The 21,957-nt window shown below is 41.7% G+C and overlaps 1 protein-coding gene across 1 annotated transcript in view; it reads left to right on the plus strand.

Annotated features, from left to right (window-relative positions):
• The window catches only part of LOC111976333 (espin-like), a 92,082-nt gene that overhangs the window by 7,529 nt on the left and 62,596 nt on the right, over positions 1-21,957 (plus strand). Inside the window, exons 3-6 of the mRNA XM_070447746.1 lie at positions 4,386-4,572; positions 13,460-13,642; positions 16,289-16,420; positions 21,047-21,323. Of these exons, the coding sequence (XP_070303847.1) occupies positions 4,386-4,572; positions 13,460-13,642; positions 16,289-16,420; positions 21,047-21,323 (779 nt within the window). The remainder of the gene's footprint in view (positions 1-4,385; positions 4,573-13,459; positions 13,643-16,288; positions 16,421-21,046; positions 21,324-21,957) is intronic.

The following is a 21,957-nucleotide window of genomic DNA, read 5'->3' on the forward strand; positions in this document are numbered from 1 at the left end:
TAAAATGGTCAGAGTGGTCTCATTTGTGTCTGGAAGTAGCTTGCCAGCTAACCAACTTTAGCTTGGATGCTTGACTGCCGTTGTAAGGCCAGAATGCTCAAATCAACCCTACTCCTTGGCCCAAACGTCCAGTGGTCTCCAAGAGCAAAACGGTCTGAATTTACAAACTGACAATCTGATAACACTCCGAATTTATGAGCGTCACGTTGTGCAGCGCCATATTTTCTGTTCCATCCTAACGGAAACCCTGAGGGTTTTTCAAATATCATGGAATTGAAACACCATAATATTAATCAAATTAATTAAGCAAGTACCAGTCAAAAGTTAACACACCTACTCATTTCAGGATTTTTCTTTATTTTTACTATTTTCTACATTGTAGAATAATAGTGAAGACATCACAACTATGAAATAACACTGGTCTCTCGCGTACCCCACATTCTGTAGTACAGACATGGTCTGCTCTCCCTTATGTAAGGATTTAGGCACTTTCCCATGTTTCCTGCAGTATGTATTGTAGACTGCACAGTAGCCTAATAAACAAAAAGACATTTCATTAATAGAATAATTATAAAAAATACTCTTTCAAAATGCAGATGTTGATTTAGTTATGGATCCATAACGAATTACTATGGGAATAAATATCACTGATTTACAGAAATATTGGAACAAAGTTGTCTAATGAAGGCAAACAATTTAGAATCCTCCAATCCTGTAGCCTACTCCCGACTGTGACGTTGTACAGCGCCATATTTTCCATTCCATCCTAACGGAAACCCTGAGGGTTTCGTTTTTCTCGGAATAAAAACACCATAAAAGTAATCAAGTTAATTAAGCCAAATTTCTTAAAATCAATCCCATATGCTATGTTATTACAGAAAAGGTTTAACATTTTCTGGTAATGACAATACGGAATAGTATCAAATGCTTCTCAACGATGCTCTCTGGTGGTCAAACTAGCTCTAACTTGCATTAACATAAATGGCTGACTTTGGCAGCAGCTAATGGGGATCTATAATAAATTCAAATAGGCAAGACTAGCAACCTTAGGCATGACATGCCAGCAACAAATGCTGACACTACACATCCAAGTATAAAGTATATGTAATTTTGAATTCGGTAAAGTGAGTGTGAAAGAGGTGAGAGTCGTTGTGGTCTATCAACAATGACAAGCCACCGGGATCTGACAACTGAGAATAATAGCGGATGATATTGCCAGTCCTATTTGCCATATCTTCAATATAAGCCTACTAGAAAGTATGTGCCCTTAGGACTGGAGGGAAGCAAAAGTAATACCGCTACCCAAGAATAGTAAAGCCCCCTTTACTGACTCAAATAGCCTGTTACCAACCCTTAGTAATCTTTTGGAACAAATTGTGTTTGACCGGATACAGTGCTATACAACAGACTTTGAACACACTTATAGGGAAGGACATTCAACAAGCATGGCACTTACACAAATTACTGATTGGCTGAGAGAATTTGTGGGAGGTGTTTTGTTAAACTTCAGTGCGGCTTTTGACAATATCGATCATATTCTTCTACTGGAAAAACGTATGTGTTATGGCTTTACATCCCATGTATATTGTGGATAAAGAGTTACCGGTCTAACAGAACACAGAGGGTGTTCTTTAATGGAAGCCTCCAGCATAATCCAGTTACAATCAGGAATTCCCCAGGTCAGTTGTCTATGCCTTTTATTTTTCTCAGTCATTACTAATTTTACCAATTACTTTACACATTTTTTCTCACATCTGTAGCCTACTCCCGACTGTCACGTTGTACAGCGCCATATTTTCCATTCCATCCTAACGGAAACCCTGAGGGTTTCGTTTTTCTCGGAATAAAAACACCATAAAAGTAATCAAGTTAATTAAGCCAAATTTCTTAAAATCAATCCCATATGCTATGTTATTACAAAAAAGGTTTAACATGTGTTCTCCAGAGTGCTGCAGCGGTCTAAGAAACTGCATCTCAGTGTTAGAGGCATCACTGCAGACCCTGGTTTGATTCCAGGCTGTATCACAATCGGCCGTGATTGGGAGTCCAATAGAGCGGGGCACAATTGACCCAGCGTCATCCGGGTTAGGGTTTGGCCTGGGTAGGCCATCATTGTAAATAAGAGCCAGAGAAGCACTTTATTATGGACAGTCTTCTCCCCATCTTAGCTACTGTTGTATCAACATGTTTTGACCATGTCAGTTTTACAATCCAGGGTTACTCCAAACAGTTTAGTCACCTTAACTTCCACATTATATATTACAAGATTTAGTTGAGGATTAGGGTCTAGTGAATGATTTGTCCCAAATATTCAAAGCCATTGGCATGTCATAATTTTTTTTATTTAACTAGGCAAGTCAGTGAAGAACAAATTCTTCTTTACAATGATGGCCTACCCCAGCCAAACCCTAACCCGGACGACGCTGGGCCAATTGTGCGCCGCCCTATGGGACTCCCAACGGGACTCCCAACGGCTGGTTGCGATACAGCCTGGAATCGAACCAGGGTCTGTAGTGATGCCTCTAGCACTGAGATGCAGTGCCTTAGACCACTGCGCCACTCTACACACATGTACACATGGATGTTGTATTGTAGATATGTGATAGTAGAGTAGTGGCCTGATGGAACACACCTAATGTGTTGTAAAAGTGTTATGAAATGTAATGTCATGTAATATTTTAAATTGTATAGAACTGCATTAATGTTGCTGGACCCCAGGAAGAGTGGGGGATCCTTAATAAATAGAAATACTATCTCTGGGGTGCCAATAATTTTGTAAATTCCATTTGTCTTTCATTTCTAAAAATGTTTTTGTAAACTTAAGTTTACAAAAATAAAATTGGTTCTGATATGTTGAAAATCAAATCAGGTGTGGAGACAGTTTTTTTTTTTAAATCGACTTATTTGAGAAGAAATAGGGAATTATTTACAAAAAGTACACAGGTGTCAATATATTTAGCCGCAACTGTACCTGTTGAGACTGTCTAAGGGTGCAGGCCACAGCAAGCTAGAAAACTGAAATAGTAGCACCTAAATAATTGTTGAGAATGTCAAAAATGTAAGTGATTTTAGCATTAGCATGACCATGTAAAGCGATCTTTCCCTGAGTGGGAGAAATAATGATGATAAGATTGGCCTTCCACGGAACACGGGGTAGGGGAGAAGGGTGTGTATTGCACACTGTACATCCAGTAATAGTGGAGGCAATTTCAAGTTGACTAATTGCAGACAAACCTGATAGCTTGAAAAAAAAATATATATATTGGGTGTGTGCGTTTGTTGGACGGTGTCATCTATTGTTGCACTTTGTATTGCTACCCTCTCACAAGGACAAGCCCTTTGAAATCTACACCTGTACTCAAAGCACTTCCTTTATAGGAGTGCCTAAGTATGTATAGGCTAGAACTCAATAGTCCCCCTTGTCATGAGGCATCTCATAAGAGCACAGACATCTTGGTGCATTTTCTCTCCAGTAGTATTTGAGGGGGGTTGTGTGTTGCGGGAATGTTAGTATATAAGCACCAGCCCCTTTCCATAAACCTATGTTCTCCCTCTCCAGACCCCGGGATGCAGGAGAGCTCCGTCCCACTTTAGTTTCACTCCTGAATAATGCAGTTGTCTGCCCACTTCCTGATGACAGAACTGCAGATAAGGTCCCTTTCCTGTGGTGAAATATTTAAAGGGGGCTTGTTTTGACCTGGAGCATCACTCCAAATGCACTCCTAAGGATGCACACATACTGTTTGGAGTTTTGTCCTGTTTTTGAGACACAAAACAAAGGGGGAGGCTTACTCGGCCGAGTAAGTTGTTGGCTTGGGTTTTAACTATGTTGGCTCTGTCCGGTGAGGTGAAACGGGGTGGAGTTGACACTCCTACTTCATTAACCCCCCCCCCCCCTCCCTCCCTCCATGTCTGGCCTGTCACCAGACTGCTGCCTGGTTAACCCTGGGGTAGTGAAGCCCCTCTTAAGGGGCTCATTGCCTGCTTGTCAGTCAGTGTCCAACTAAAGAAAGGCCTTATGGGATTTAGAGGGGAAGCACTTGTTCACTCCTTGACCTCCCGCTGTGACTAGGAGATCTGGGGCAAGTGCGGGAATTGTCATTGGATGGTCCACCCTGTTGGCCTTTGGGGAACAGGGAGAACATTGAGGGTGGAGTTTGGTTCCAGGGGGTGGAGTTGTGAGCTCATTCTGAGGGTGTTATGAAGTTATTGTTGACCTGTCAGATTAGTTTGGTTATTCAGAACACCCCCCCCCCCCCCCACACACACAAATAGCATTAATTCCCAAGTGTTGGCAACCGGATACATGTTTACCCAAAACAATGTCATTTTACATGGTAATTCATTCAATAAAATTGAATACAGGTTTGTTAATCCTCTTTTAGCGTTGTCGATTCCCAAACAAAGAATGGTGCCACACCCCTCTACCTGGCCTGCCAGGAGGGTCACCTGGAGGTCGTCCAATACCTGGTGAAGGACTGCGGGGCGGAGCCGAGCATCAGAGCCAATGACGGGATGACACCTCTGCATGCTGCCGCCCAAATGGGCCATAACACTGTCATTGTCTGGCTGGTAGGTCAATTGTCCTGATTCATACTGTCTGCTTTTGTCATTTCTTCTACTGTATTTGTTGTACTATTCTATTGTGTATTTGGGTCTTAGATAAGCACTAAATAAATCCACTGTGGGTGTACATAGGGCTGTTGCGGTGACCGTATTACCGCCACAACAGCAGTCATGAGTCATGACCGTAGTCAAAATCCACGTGACTGTTGAGTCATGGTAATCTCCTCTTATACACTCTGGACATGTTTTGGTAGTACCCAACTTTCTAAATACCATCAGGGCTCTATTGTTCCTCCATCAGGTCCTAATGGCCTGGTACTCAGGGCTCTACTGTCCCTCCATCAGGTCCTAATGGCCTGGTACTAAGGGATCTACTGTCCCTCCATCAGGTTCTAATGGCCTGGTACTAAGGGATCTACTGTCCCTCCATCAGGTCCTAATGGCCTGGTACTCAGGGCTCTATTGTCCCTCCATCAGGTCCTAATGGCCTGGTACTAAGGGATATACTGTCCCTCCATCAGGTCCTAATGGTCTGGTACTCAGGGATCTATTGTTCCTCTAACATCAATGCAAATGCAATAGAAAGTCACATCAAACACATCATCAGAACAGTATCATGCTTTTAAAACTCACCTCACTGTGATGATCAATTAGAAGAAAGTTCAACAACAGGTTGAAACTGAGTGGGACATGTGTGGATGTTGTTTCAAAGCCTAAGACAACGAAATGGACAGCGCTTTCTAAGGTGATGATTCATTCAAAACCCTATTTGCATATTAGAGCTTATGCATATGCACAGGCCTTATATATGAGCTCAAGCCTGAAAAAGCTGAGTTAAAATAATAATTGGGCCGTTTTCTGCATGGCAGAAAAACATTAGATTATATTTTAAGATATCTTTGGTACATAATTGGTCTAGCCTATATTCTTCTAAAATGAACACATATTAGTAATCAGAGTGTGGACTGGTTACATTATGCTCCAAACTGTCTATTCATGAGTCTGGGAGAGAACCTATAGGCCTAGGCAATGCTGTTGGTTCATTGATTGTGCAGGGTGGCTTACAGAGTTAGCCTACCATTATAGTGAATGTGATTTTAAATAGCCTAGTAAAAGGGATTTTTTTATATATATTCATAATTTATAGGCCGACACATTTACCTTTTTTAGCTACATCATATCTCACAACCATGAGTTTGGGCGGAATATCACCTGTCACGTAGGCGGAGGCTGCATGCTCCTCAAACAGTGGTTGATGCATGGAGTGAAACAACCGAAGTAGACGATCCAACATGATTGAAAAAAGAATTGGTAGGAAAGCGGCCTCCGTTCGCTATTGACTGCATACAGATGACATGTCTTTTTGCCCCTGACCCTTTGATAATGGGCCATTCTAAATCGCAACTCATTTTATATATTAGTAAAGACCACATTTTAAATTGAGAATAGTCTGATGGGTGAAAGTAGGATCACTTGATGAAAGAGCATGTGCAGCCTGAGGGAAGCTTTTTTTGCGACTTTCTCAAATCCTCAATAGTTGTATCATGCAGGCCATATATATTTTGAGTTCTAAAGCATTTTAAGCTTTGTATCATTCGCAACTAAAGTTGCCAAATAGGTTCTATATGTTAGATTTGGAGTTGTTTTAAATGATCACTTTTACGCTCAACATAGCCACTTCATATGTGCACTCGCTCCAGAATGGGGGAAAAAATGTCCTTTTCTATTTTATTCAGTTCAATTATATTCTTCTTACTATAAAATGGCACAGGACTGGTTGCATATCTTGTCTGCTAATATAACAAGCCTACAGCCTATGGCCCATAGCCAGATGACATACAGTAGGCCTGCTCATATTCTGTTCTTCTGAAATACATTTATGTTTCTTTAGACATAAAATCATGGGTTTATTGTAATGGTGTATATGGAGAAAAAAAAATTATACTTTACATTTTTTTTTAATGTAGATGTTACAAAGGCACATCAGCGGCTTGTATGAGTGGAGGCTAGGAGATGCTAAACACGTTTATGTTAATTAAGTGTCAATTACCGTGAGATTAACAGTTTTTTGCATTCCAATAACCAGCTGGCAAAATGTCATGACCGCCACAGACCTACATGTACATTAGTATCCTTTTAACCATAAAGGGCATACAGTGCCTTCAGAAACTATTCAGACCCCTTGACTTTTTACACATTACATAACAGCCTATTGTCTACTTATTAGTCAAATGAAAGAGATACAGTGTATTCAGACTCCTTGACTTTTTACACATTTTGTTACGTTACAGCCTTATTCTAAAATGGATTACATCGTTTTTTCCCCCTCAGCAACCTACACACTCCCCATAATGACAAAGCAAAAACAGTTTTTTAGAAATTGTTGCTAATTAAAAAAAAAATAACATAAAAACTGACTACATTTACTTAAGTATTCAGACCCTTTACTCAGTACTTTGTTGAAGCACATTTGGCAGCAATTACAGCCTCGAGTCTTCTTGGGTATGATGCTACAAGCTTGGCATACCTGTATATGGTGAGTTCCTTCAATTATTCTCTCCAGATCCTCTCAAGCTCTGTCAGGTTGGATGGGGAGCGTTGCTGCACAGCTATTTTCAGGTCTCTCCAGAGATGTTCGATCGGGTTCAAGTCTGGGCTCTTGCTGGGCTACTCAAGGACATTCAGAGACTTGTCCCGAAGCCACTCCTGCGTTGTCTTGGCTGTGTGCTTAGTCATTGTCCTGTTGGAAGGTGAACCTTCACCCCAGTCTGAGGTCCTGAGCGCTCTGGAGCAGGTTTTCATCAAGGATCTCTCTGTACTTTGCTCCATTGATCTTTGCCTCGATCTTGACTAGTCTCCCAGTCCTTGCTGCTGAAAAACATCCCCACAGCATGATCTTGGTTTCATCAAACCAGAGAATCTTGTTTCTCATGGTCAAACTCCAAGCGGGCTGTCATGTGCTTTTTTACTGAGGAGTGCCTTTCATCTGGCCACACTACCGTAAAGGCCTGATTGGTGGAGTGCTGCAAAGATCTTTGTCCTTCAGGAAGGTTCTCCCATCTCCACAGAGGAACTCTAGATCTGTGACAAAGGCCCTTCTCACCCCATTGCTCAGTTTGATTGGGCGGCCAGCTCTAGGAAGAGTCTGGTTGGTTCTAAACTTCTTCCATCTAAGAATGATGGAGGCCACTGTTCTTGGGGACCTTCAACAATGCAGAAATGTGTTGGTGCCCTTCCCCAGATCTGTGCTGAGACACAATCCTGTCTCGGAGCTCTACGGACAATTCCTTCAACCTTGTGGCTTGGTTTTTGCTCTGACATGCACTGTCAACTGTGGGACCTTTATACAGTTGAAGTCGGAAGTTTACATACACCTTAGCCAAATACATTTAAACTCAGTTTTTAACAATTCCTGACATTTAATCCTAGTAAAAGTTCCCTGCCTTAGGTCAGTTGGGGTCACCACTTTATTTTAAGAATGTGAAATATCAGAATAATAGTAGAGATTTATTTCAGGTTTTATTTCTTATATCACATTCCCAGTGGTAAAGTTTACATACACTCAATTAGTATTTGGTAGCGTTGCCTTTAAATGGTTTAATTTGGGTCAAACATTTCGGGTAGCCTTCCACAAGCTTCCCACAATAAGTTAGGTGAATTTTGGCCATTCCTCCTGACAGAGCTGGTGTAACTGAGTCAGGTTTGTAGGCCTCCATGCTTCGGATTGATTTGCACTTTTCGCACCAAAGTTTAAAAAAATATATATTTAACCTTTATTTAACCAGGTAGGCTAGTTGAGAACAAGTGCTCTTGTTGAGAACAGCCAACGAGAGCGTACAGGTCGCAGTGGTGGGTAGTATATGGGGCTTTGGTGACAAAACGGATGGCACTGTGATAGACTGCGTCCAATTTATTGAGTAAGGTGTTGGGGGCTATTTTATAAATGACATCGCCCAAGTCAAGGATCGGCAGGATGGTCAGTTTTACAAGGGCATGTTTGGCAGCATGAGTGAAGGATGCTTTGTTGCGAAATAGGAAACCGATTCTAGACTTAATTTTGGATTGGAGATGCTTAATGTGAGTCTGGAAGGAGAGTTTACAGTCTAACCAGACACCTAGGTATTTGTAGTTGTCCACATATTCTAAGTCATAACCGTCCAGAGTAGTGATGCTGGACGGGCGGGCGGGTGCCGGCAGCGATCTGTTGAAGAGCATACATTTAGTTTTACTTGCATTTAAGAGCAGTTGGAGGCCACGGAAGGAGAGTTGTATGGCATTAAAGCTCGTCTGGAGGTTAGTTAACACAGTGTCCAAAGAAGGGCCAGATGTATACAGAAGGGTGTCGTCTGCGTAGAGGTGGATCAGAGAATCACCAGCAGCAAGAGCGACATCATTGATGTATACAGAGAAAAGAGTCGGCCCGAGAATTGAACCCTGTGGCACCCCCATAGAGACTACCAGAGGTCCGGACAACAGGCTCTCCGATTTGACACACTGAACTCTGTCAGAGAAGTAGTTGGTGAACCAGGTGAAGCAGTCATTTGAGAAACCAAGGCTATTGAGTCTGCCGATAAGAATACGGTGTTTGACAGAGTCGAAAGCCTTGGCCAGGTCGATGAATATAGCTGCACAGTGTTGTCTCTTATCGATGGTGGTTATGATATCGTTTAGGACCTTGAGCGTGGCTGAGGTGCACCCATGACCAGCTCGGAAACCAGATTGCATAGCGGAGAAGGTACGGTGGGATTCGAAATGGTCTGTAATGCCTGTAAATCTGAGATGCTCCTAACAGGCTGCTTTCCCCACTGTAGATGTAACATGCGAGTCCCTAAACCTTGCTGTCAATTTTCTGTTTTGGGAACTGGTAGCGAACATCCCAGTTGTGCATTTCAGTTTTTACCATCAATCATCTGTAAGCTTAATGATTTGATCAAAATCACCTTTAGAATTGTCTCTGAATGTATTCAAACTGTCTTTTTAAAGCCCTAGGTTAGATGGATTCAATCAGTTTGATATAGAGGAGGACTGGAAGTCCGTAGTGAACTCACTGATATCAAATCACTTTGCAAACGCTCCAACGTCCTACTTTTTTTAGCACATTTTCTTTTTTTATGTTTTAATTGGGGATGGGGGTTTACCGGTACAATATTTTCAGTTCATTACTTCACACATTGTACCTATGACCTGCAACTCCAAATTATATATATTTTTTAAATTACAGAAGCTACAGAACTACAAATGATGTATCATATTTTACATACAGGAAAAGAAAGAAACAAAAAAGAAGTGGGCCTCCATCTTTCCATCCCATTCCTCCAGCCCCACCCCCAATGTTTTCCACCCCTCCCCCCTGGCAATTAGAGTTTCTTGTCAGTCACTCCTCCCTCCTCCCCCAGAAGACCAAATGAAACCCTGACTCTTAGATGGCAATCACCTCACTCTCCGCCAATTCATCAGTGGATAAGCATGTAACTACAGCGCACTCTCACTTCATATGAAGAAACGTGCCTATCTGATTTAGGGAACACGGAATGCCACGGTCCTATTTTTCTATTTTCTGTTCCAGTTAAAGGGTTGTTAAGATTCACTTAGATCTGTAGACCATATTTTTTTAATGAACCTTCTCTGAATATGAGCTTTCCAACAGTTGTTTATATATTATAGAGGGAAGTCCTTTCAGGAGCCCAGATAATTTATTTATAATTCCCTTCATTGGATGGTTCGGTCGTTGGATTTCCAACATCCTCTTCTTAAAGTGGTCAAAAACATTTTTACAGTGAGCTTTCTTTGGCCATTTTGCTTGTTTTTACTAGCCAAGTTAGCTAGTGAGATTCACAATTGTTTATAAATTTACAATTCGTTTTCTTTTTTTGTGGGGGGGGTCAAGGATAATCAAGCATAATTCAATTTCATTACTATATTATATTATGGTCGTCTGCTGCAATATCCCGTCCGTGACAAGGATTGACGAGTTGTGGATGCCAAGATGCCGTTCTGCACACCGCTGTTGTATTGCGCCATTATTTGTCTGTTTGTGGGCCACCTGTTAGCTTGCACGATTCTTACCATTCTCCTTCCACCTCTCATCAACGATTTGTTTGCGCCCACAGGACTGCCGCTGACTGGATATTTTTTGTTTGTCCCACCATTCTCGGTAAAGCGTAGACGCTGTCGTGTGCAAACATCCCAGGAGGGTGGACGATTCTGAAATACTTAATCGGCGCGCCTGGCACCAACGATCATACTACGCTCAGTCGCTTAGGTCCTTCGTTTTGCCTATTCTAACGTTCAATCGAACAGTAACTGAAAGCCTCGATGTCTACCTGCCTGCTTCATATAGCAAGCCACGTGACTCACTGTCTGTGGGAGCGATCCATTTTTGTGAACGGGATGGTGTACCTAATAAAATGTCCCGTGAGTGGATCCCTTTCCCACCTCGTCCCTACTGCTTGCTATGAATTATATTTGATGGTGTATGCATGTTTAGGCCAGTGCTTGACTTGGACGGAAATAGGTGACGGAACTCCTCCATACTTTTGCACTAGTATTCTATATGAGATGCAGGAATTCAATCCAAATAACATTTCAGGTGCAAGTGCTCTGTTCCGGTGAGCTCCTGCCAAAGTCGAGTACTGTGTTTAGGTAAAAAGACAAATAATGTTCCGTTTCGAACACTGACAAACGGAGCACCAAAAAATTTGCTCAATCTGATTGGGAACATCCATATTAGCAAAACTGCAGCAATATTTTCAGAACTACTTACATTGTTGTTAAAGTATCTTTTTAGAACAATTCTGGGCCATAAACGTACAAAATGTTAGGAGAACATTCCAAGGATATTTCAGACATTCTTAAAAATATATGTGGTGATGTTTTGTGGAATGTTAGCTTGAACCATACTTTTATGGGAATATACGCTAATGTCTTGGGATTGTCCCCGGATTGCTGGTCTGTTATCAATAGACATAATTGGTTGTTAGGCCTATACTGGATCTTAATTTGACCACCCTGTTGCAGTACATGTTCCTGCGCCGTATTATAGTGTATTCAAGGTTTTTAAAAAAGGGTTTAAGTTTGTAATTCACACTTTTAACAAAACATTTTATCAACCCATCCAAAAATGTCCATTATAATCCACATAGTAATTCACATTTCCTGTTGCTGCAGGATAATTTTCCTGCTGTGAGAAACTGGTCAAACGAAGATCCTATACCTGGGTAGGCATCTCTCCATTAATGTTAGCGAAATGCTCCAGTAATGTTTCCTCAGAACTAATTTAATTAAATCATGATTACTGAAGAATGTATAGGGAACATTATTGTAATAATCGTGTCAAAACGTCACACTAGAACTTTGAGAGCATTGTGGGAATATTCCCTGCTTGTTGTTATGGGTGTTTTGAATTAACTCCTAATGTTTTCTCAGAACCATTTCTATTGCTCTCTCATTTTGTTGCGGCAGTATGTTCTTAAAGCATTACTGATGCATTGGCTTATTAAATGACCTGGAAACCTTATGAGAAAGTTAGGGATATGTTATGTGGTGGTTGTTACAAACATTTTAGTGAAAGTTAGGAGTACATTACAAGTATATTTCATTGAAAACATTTTCTGATAAAACCAACAAAAAAATTATCCTAATGTTCGATAAAATCCTGACTAGAACTTAATGGGAATTGTAGAATTGATTTGAATTGATTTGACAATTTGTAAAATCCATACGTAAGGGCGCTCCAGCTGGTGAGGCCTCCACATACAATTTAAGAAAATTATCAAGGATAACACAAAGCTTAACAGCTTATTTCCATTGTGGTCCTTTTGAAGAGGGAAAGGGGGAATACAACAAGGTTAGTCGGCGATTGTAATGACAACAGACACAACTTTAGTTTGTTTCACAGCATCCGATAATTAATACAATTTCTGTTCCTAATAAACAACTATGGACAGGTACAGCTTCCTTGTCTCACATACCCTTTATATATATACACACACAGTCGGAAGTTTACATACACTTAGGAGGAACGGGAAAAAATTCACCCAACTTATTGTGGGAAGCTTGTGGAAGGCTACTCGAAACATTTGACCCAAGTTAAACCATTTCAAGGCAATGCTACCAAATACTAATTGAGTGTATGTAAACTTCTGACCCACTGGGATTGTGATGAAAGAAATAAAAGCTGAAATAAATCATTCACTCTACTATTATTCTGACATTTCACATTCTTAAAATAAAGTGGTGATCCTAACTGACCTAAGACAGGAGATCTTTACAAGGATTAAATGTTGTGAAACTGAGTTTAAATGTATTTGGCTGAGGTGTATGTAAACTTCTGACTTCAACTGTGTGTGTGTGTGTGTATATATATATACACACACACACAAGACGTTTGACCAGCAAACCAGAAATGGTTGTTCCTGTGGTAGAAATGGCACATTATGCCTTGCGTTTTAGTTATTAATTTGCAGCTCACCACCAGTTACTTACATACATACATACATACATACATACATACATACATACATACATACATACATACACACACACCTGTCTCTTATACACATCTAGATGTGTATAAGAGACAGCACACACACACACACACACACACACACACAGACAGACACACACACACACACACACACAACAATAACACATTTGATTTACATAATCCCCTTCCATCTAAGTGCTTAAAGCTCTTTAGTCTACAGAGCAACACCCATCCACTACCAATGGTTGATAGAGAATGCTTAATGTTAGGATTAGGGTTAATGGATACCAATTTGTTGGTGGGAAGTTGAACATCTATAAACTAAGGGGAGCCAACTAACAAAGTGTTACCGAATCAAATGGCAGCTGGCGCTACATGCTGTTCAACCTCCACTATTGTCCGTTGCAGATGAGCTTCACAGAGATCAGCCTGTCAGACCAGGACGGAGACGGTGCCACGGCCATGCACTTTGCCGCCAGCCGCGGCCATGCCAAGGTGCTCAGCTGGCTGCTACTGCACGGTGGCGAGATCATCACCGATAGCTGGGGCGGAACGCCGCTACACGACGCCGCCGAGAACGGGGAGCTGGAGGTGTGTGGGGGGGTTTATAACCGTACATAGGGAGGGATCTGTCGGAGAACACATGACAATGGTTCAATGGATTTAGACACCGTATAGGGCTGTGTGTGAGGTTGGTCAAGACAGATTGGAATTACGAACAGGTAACTTCATACAAATCCAGAAATAGCCAAGGGGGCCCATTACATTTGTCTTCCAAAGGTTAGACGCACAGTTATTTTTTTTAATGAGCTGACATTCGTCTGTGTTGCTGTCTTTGTCACGGTCTCTCTCTTCCTCTGTCTCTTTTGCAGTCGTTTCTGACTCTCTCCTTCTCCCCCTCTCTCTCGTTGACGATGTTGTATGTTCGCCTACTGTTTTATGTTTTCTGTATGTTTGCTATGAGTATGAGCCGCATGCCTGTATTTGTATTCTATTTCTATTCATTAAGGATCCCCAGTAGCCGCTGCCGAGGCAGCAGTTACTCTTCATGGGGTTCAGCAACATTAAGGCAGTTATATACAATTTAAAATATGACATTACATTTCAAAACACGTTTTACAACACATTATGTGTGTGCCCTCAGGCCACTACTCTACTACCACATATCTACAATACAAAATCCATGTGTACGTGTGTGTGTAGATTGCGTGTCTTATCATGTGTACGTGTAAGGGTGTGTGTGTCTCTTCACAGTCCCTGCTGTTCTATAAGATGTATTTCTATACTGCTTGCATCAGTTACCTGATATGGAATAGAGTTCCATGTAGACATGGCTCTATGTAATACTGTGCGCCTGTCAATACTTTTCTGCTTGATAACCAGCGCACTTCTGTATGTTGTAAAAGCGTTACATGGTCGCTGCCCACATCACTGCATAGTGCAGAAAATACACGAGAGTTCAGGGGCCTTGTTTTCACAAAGTTAACCATTTTCACTGTAGTGTCCAAAACGTCTTTCAAGCTGTCAGGCATTCCCTTGGCAGCAAGAGCCTCTTGGTGGATGCTGCAGTGTACCCAAGTGGCGTCGGGAGCAACTGCTTGGATGCGCGTTACCACTCCACTGTCCCCCTGTCATGGCTTTTGTGCAATTAGTACAGATACCAACACATCTTGACCACCAAAGTCCATATGATGTCACAAAGCTGTCCAGTACTTTACAAATATCCTCTCCTGGTTTTCAGAAGAGACTACTACTCGAAAGGCATCTTAATTATCTCTCAAACTCCTGTGGCTTATTTTTCAAATTGGCATGTTTTGTTTCTAAATATCTGTGCAAGAGTGAAGGTTTCATCGAGTTGTGAGATAGTACTTTTGCACATATAACACACCGTGGCTGAGGAAAGGCACTACTCCCAATATAAGTGAACCCCAAATCAATGTAGTTATCATATGTGCGCCTCTTCGATGGTCCAACATCCCTGTCTGTTGTTCAGTGCTTTCCTGGGTAAGGGGGCAGTAGTTCTTCAGCTGCATTAGATTCACAACTGTCAGTGTCCATGCTAGCTGGGCTAACAACAAATGTAGAATTACTGATGCTAGCATTGGTTGCGCTTGTGGAAGCAACTTGTCGTTGACAGGTGCAGGTGTAGTACTGCTGGTAGTAGCAGTACTACCACCAGTAGAGCTGGTGTGTATCTCTATGGACGCGGGCCTTTTTTTTAACCATTTATCAATTTTCGAGCAAACAGAATGAGCAGCAGCTACGTTTGGCTACATACGGACCGTTAGTGGAATTCCCCCTAGACAGTAACGGTTAATGTGATTGGATGTTAATTATTTGACAAGACTACCTGTAATTGACAATGTTGTTATTTCGCTGAACACTAGATGGTTTAATTTTATTTTTGGCAGTGAAACGAGGCTACTCAGGCGAGGGGAAAAAAACTCACCCAAATGTATAGCCTCGTTGGAAAATATAAATGGACTGTTTGAAAATGTGAAAAAATACTACAAATCAAATTTTTATTTGGAGTACCCCCAACGGCATTGCGCGTATCCCAGTTTGGGAATACCTGCGTTAGGAGATAAAGCAGATTCTTCATTTCACCTGTCACAAACCGGATCCTTGTGAGTCACTCACTGTTGCAGCACTCCAGGAGATCTAGTTACAGTATGGAATACACAACTAAAGGTTTACCAGACAGATATCTTATGTCTATTAAGTTAACGGTCTAAAATGTGCTAAATGCTCTGTCTAGCTAAGTGGTTAGCTTCTTGCAAAATCAAGCTTCTCTAAGTGACAGCAGAGAATCCCCTCCTGGATCAAGAACCTTGCTGTCAAACATTTATTTTGTGTGAGTAGCATTTTTTTTAGTTACTTGTATAACTTTATGAGCTGGGATGTCTGTCCTGCAAGTAGTTTGTCAGAGACTGTATAAAATGTTTGCAATGTGCTTGTTAGCATTTAGCTAGCATTCACTGTGGGATTTTACATGTACTTGTTAGCATTGCTAACCTTCGGATTCAGAGGGTAAGTGGGGTTTGAAAATAGCGGCCCTTGTGTTCAGTGCCGGTATTACCGAATATCCCTGGTTAGCAAAATGTCGGAATGAAGGTTCGACAATCTGGATAACGGCCAAACCTACCTATGACATTTGGCTTACTCCTAAAAAGTACGGACAAAGTTTTTTTTGTATTTTCTCTCTCTCTCCCTCCCCTCTCTCTTTCTCTCTCCCAGTGCTGTCAGATCCTGGTGGTGAATGGGGTGGACCTGGGCATACGGGACCAGGACGGCTTCTCGTCGGCCGACCTGGCAGAGTACAACGGGCACGTCCAGTGTGCCAAGTACCTGTGCACTGTTGAGAACATGGTGAGACACAGGATGCATTCGACAGGACACACTGTAGTGAAATTGTTTCAACGGAAAATGTAATGTAGTCCGTTTTCTTCCACTGGTGCCTAATGAATACAACCCAGGTGAAATTTGTAGGTAGACATCATTCAGGGCGATATCTAGATGAGAGGAAGATTAAGTCTATTCCAGCCAGGGCACTAAATTCACTTTTTTTCATTGGTAGCACTGTTGCCCCGAACTTCAAAAAGTAAGGAGCACCAGATTTATTTTTTATTTTTTTACTGCAAATGACTGTCCTATCATTCTTAATTGTCATCAGCTGTTACCTTGATGTAGAACTCACTAGAGTGGGAAAGACATTAGAATAAAAACAACATTTTAATAATTGTATTCAAAAGTGCAACATCAAACAATTTTATATAGGTGAATAACCTTTTGTATTTAAAAGTACAACTGCAAACTGTTTGCGCAGGATACCTAATTTCCATATGTTGGGTTGATTTGTAATCCATAATTTTTCTGCATGAGTAACATGGGTCTGAATTTGGTAAAAGCCATCTCTTCTTTGGCAATGCAGTAAGCGGTGTTCAATTTAATCTGTAGCTGAGTTAGCTGCCTGTTGACCGGCTTGTTCCCTGTCAAATACGGCTGTCTGGTAGTAGACGTAGTGATGTTGTTCCTGCCCCCTTCCCCCAATGCACTTGTCCCAGAAATTGATGTGCTTTTGGCATAAGTTATGTTTTAGCAATGACTTGTGTTTTAGGTTGCTGGACCCAGTAGCAAAATAAGTTTCCCTGCTGCTTTTACGCCACACTTACGCCACACACAACAGTACTCGCAGAACTTTGTGTTTGTTTTATCCCTCCTTAGCCACTTGAATTCGCGAAGTCACCCCTCTCGAAACATGTAGATCTTTGACTTTTTCTGAGGTGGATCGGTAGCAGCATATCCGACATTGTCCATCTTGTCACGATCGTCGTAATGATGAGACCAAGGCGCAGCGTGCATAGACTTCCAAATAATTTTAATAAAGAGAAACTCACTAAACAAAACAACAAAAGCACAAACGAAACGTGAAGCTACTGGAGTGCACAAAGGCAACTTACTGTAGACAAGATCCCACAAACACAAATGAGGGAAATGGCTACCTAAATATGATCCCCAATCAGAGACAACGATAAACAGCTGTCTCTGATTGGGAACCATATCAGGCCAACATAGACATACAAATACCCCTAGACATACAAAAACTAGAGTACCCACCCTAGTCGCACCCTGACCTAACCAAAATATATAGAAAAACAGAGATATCTAAGGTCAGGGTGTGACACTTCTGGTTGTGGTTGATCATTTCATCATTTGTTTTTTTGCTAAGGAAAGCTTCAATTCTGCCGCATTTCGTTGTTGTTCTTGCTAGCTAGCTTGCTAGCTAATGCCATTACTTAGCTGACAGAAAGGGGCGGCACAATTCTGAGGGAAAGTTTGCGTGAAAAGGGATTAGTTGTGTGCCTGGGATTTAATTAGCTACATTGAAACTTTTGTAGCATTATGATTTGGTTATGATTTGTACACAATGTATCAGCCTGTCTTGTTTGCGCAGTGAAGAGAAGAGTGTTGTGGTGTAATATTGTTATGCAATGATAAAAATGTATTATTGGATCATTGTTCCTCGCACAGTGCTCCCAAAATGCAAGATATTGGTCGCACAGCAACATTTTTAGTCAGGAGCCCAGATTCCAGCTTGAATGTAAAGATAATATGTGGTCTGTGTCAGTCTTCCACTTTTATATTTGTTTTTTTTTCACAGAAGTTCCCCTTTAATTGCTTAACTCAACGCTTGATCAACAGCCTCCTCTTCCAGCCGGCAGTGAATGTATTTTCCTAGGAGTGAGAGACCCTTAAATGGTTAAAGGGCGGGACATGTTTCCCACATACTTTAGGGAGTCCCGGTGGAAGTGTTATTTCTCATGCCACCCCGTGGGGCTTTACCCAGGAGGGCCAGGCAGAGAGGGTAAATGGCAGTAATTGTCATTAGTGGAGCGACAGGTGTCAGTTTGGACACATGCTGGCTCCCGTGGCTACATTCTAAGTTGTGTGGCTCGTGCCAGCTGGGAGTAGGCACGCAAATGATTGTCTAATTTGTTGTTGTGGTGTTTTGACGACTGACCTGGGACCTGTTCAGGAGGGTGCAATTTTACAAGATGTTAGACCCCATACAGACACAGGTTGTACAACGTATTTGACACAATGGTTGTGATACATCTGATACTGATATTGAAGAGTGTTTGTTTACACAACCATCATGCGGTGTCTCCATAGGGTTGTGTAATTACTTTTGTGAAGACAAACTCTCTGTTGCATAACAACCTTTGTGCATTGTAGATACAGTGGTTCCTCCTTTTAAAAGTTGCGAACTTGCACCGCGGGACTTTGAGGTACCCAGCGTCACGGCTTCATTGCTCCAGACCACCACAAGGGGGAGTTAGAGCTCTCATTATGCATTTGGGTCCCAAGGTTTTCATATGACCAACCATATCGAGTGGTTCCAATGACGAATTTGACGCGAGCCACCCGTCCCTGGGTGAAGATGACTGACAAAACATTACAGTGGAACCAAATGTAAGTAGTTATAACGTCATAACGAGGATGATGACGCGTGGAAGAGGGAAAGGAACAAGATTGGAACAACAAGAATTTGTTGCAAGTTGGGGAGGGGGGCTAATAGCTGAACAATAGACTATTCAACCTTTACTAAAGAATTGTCTAATAGCCAAGCTAGGTGTGAAAAAAAAAAAGAATCCTATCACAGACCAGATTTGTCCTAACGACCAAGGGGTAGCTTGCTACTCAATGTAATAAAGTAATGACTTTTCAAATAAGTTACCTTACACGTTATGTTGGCTGACAATTTGTTTGCTACGCTGTCCTTACGAATCACATAGCATATCATTACAGCAGTATGTACCGGTATGTTAGCTAGCTACCTAACGTTAGTAGTTATACGTCAATCTTGCCATTAACTATAGGCTATCTAACTAACCAACGTTTATTGACTTGACTATTCCCGTCATTCTTAGCTTAGCGAAATGGTATAGTTGTTGTGCGTTCCCAATGGACATTCTGATGCTTTCGTAAATTCGCTATGGCTATCTACACCGATTTCAGAGTGCGCTCGTCTGAGTGTACCAGAGCGCAGAATAATGAATTTACGAGGGCTCAACACAAGTTGAATATGGCCGAGGTCAGTAAACGTCGGCAAAAAAGCATAATTAAATTGTTTCCTGCAGCACAGTCGCCAACGGTTAACATAAACTGCCTTACCAGCTCTGCTAGGGCGAGAAAAATGGTCAGAGTAGTCTCATTTGTGTCTGGAAGTAGCTAGCCAACGTTAGCTTGGATGCTTGACTGCCGTTGTAAGGCCAGAACGCTCAAATCAACCCTACTCCTCGGCCCGAACGTCCAGTGTGCACTCCGAGAGCGAAACTGTCTGAATTTACAAACTGACAATCTGACAACGCTCTGAATTTATGAGCGTCACGTTGTGCAGCGCCATATTTTCTGTTCCATCCTAACGGAAACCCAGAGGGTTTTTCAATTATCATGGAATTGAAACACCATAATATTAATCTAATTAATTAAGCAAGTACCAGTCAAAAGTTTGGACACACCTACTAATTTCAGGATCACAACTATGAAATAACACCGGTGTCCCGCGTGCCCCACATTCTGTAGTACAGACATGGCCTGCTCTCCCTTGTGTAAGGAATTAGGCACTTTCCCATGTTTACTGCAGTATGTATTGTACACTGCCCAGTAGCCTAATAAACAAACATTTCATTAATAAAATAATGATATAAAATACTCTTTCAAATGGCAGATGTTGAGTTAGTTATGGATCCATAACGAATTACTATGGGAATGAATATCACTGATTTACAGAAATATTGGAACAAAGTTGTCTAATGAAGGCAAACAATTTAGAATCCTCCAATCCTGTAACCTACTTCCTACCGTCACGTTGTACAGCGCCATATTTTCCATTCCATCCTAACTGTCCCCAGAGGGTTTTGTTTGTTTTTCTCTGACTAGAAACAACATAATATTAATCAAATTAATTAATAAAAATTTCTTAAAATCAATCCCATATACTATGTTATTACAAAAAAAGTTTTTAAATTCTCTGGTAATTCCAATACGGAATACTATCAAATGCTTCTCAGAGATACCCCTGGTGGTCACACTAGCAATAACTTGCAGTAACAGAAAAAATGGCTGACAATTTAATGACGTGCCACAGAATGCTGTAGCAGCATGCAAGGTGTACTGCAGTATGACACAACTTTTAAAAGAGGGAACCACTGTACAGTAAGTTGTACAACTTGAGTATGTAGAGCAAGATAGAAATGTATCATGTGTAAGAGAGAGATGATTATTGTCGTGTCAACTCTATTTGTTACATTTCGATATATAACATTCAAAATGTTTGACATCACTGAACACACCCCAAGACAAGCAAGCACACTCATTTTCTTTAGGAAATGTACCTTTTCAGTTCCACTCCCAGCCTAAGTTAGGATGCTCTCCCCCAGGTTCCTGGTTGACCTTGTTTTGTTAACCCCTCGTTGTGGTTGTCTTATCCAGAGTGTGGCGCACCGCGTGCTTTCCAGGGACCCATCGGCCGACCTGGAGTACAGCAAGCAGCCCGACTTGGGCCTGTCGTCCCCCAACAACACGATGCCCCCGGCAGGGTCGCGGCAGGCCCAGCAACCGGCCCACTTCGACATGGGCTCGCCCTCCAGCACCCTGTCCAACTACAACTCAGCCAGCTCCAGCCAGTGTAGCATGGGAGAAAAGCAGAGCGGCTCACCCCCTTCATCACGAGCCCCCGCCGGTCAGTCACACAAGCTTTCACACACATGCACCCCACACTCGTGCACACACACACGCTCCCTCACACACACTATTTTAATTAACTTCCTGAACTGGCTGGATTGAACTATAGGACAATTGAACTAAGGACAATAGTTAAGATTACACAGAGCAAAAAATAGTCATGGTGAGGCAATCGGTGCCAGGATCTATGAATACACTATTTGTATGATTTTCCTAGCCTGGTATGAAAAACAGTTTGCGCTTTGCCAATTTTAGAGTGTGTGTGACCCCAAATATGACATCTTTGATTTGGTAATGTGTACACTGTTATCATAACAATTGTGGGAACTACCACCACTCATCTGACTAGAACAAATTCCATGTAACAATTTGCATTCCTTTGTTTGATGCCACAGCATCACTCCATACTAGTGCTTCCCTCTAGTGGCAGGTAGGATAAATCATCTGTCTGTGAATCAACCACTGCATGCTCTCCAAACAAAATGCATTCCTGGAGAGCTACTTGGTGTGCAGGCTTTTGTTCCACACCTGCACTATTATTTTAAAAAGGTAATGGATATTATAGTGCTTTTCCAGGTGCGCAATGCACTTTACATAATTATGTGCAATACCCAACCTGGGTGTTTCTATGTCCTTAGAAATAGAATTCCTAGAACAGC

This window comes from Salvelinus sp. IW2-2015, linkage group LG17, assembly GCF_002910315.2.
Source record: "Salvelinus sp. IW2-2015 linkage group LG17, ASM291031v2, whole genome shotgun sequence".
In the NCBI taxonomy this organism is placed as follows: domain Eukaryota; kingdom Metazoa; phylum Chordata; class Actinopteri; order Salmoniformes; family Salmonidae; genus Salvelinus; species Salvelinus sp. IW2-2015.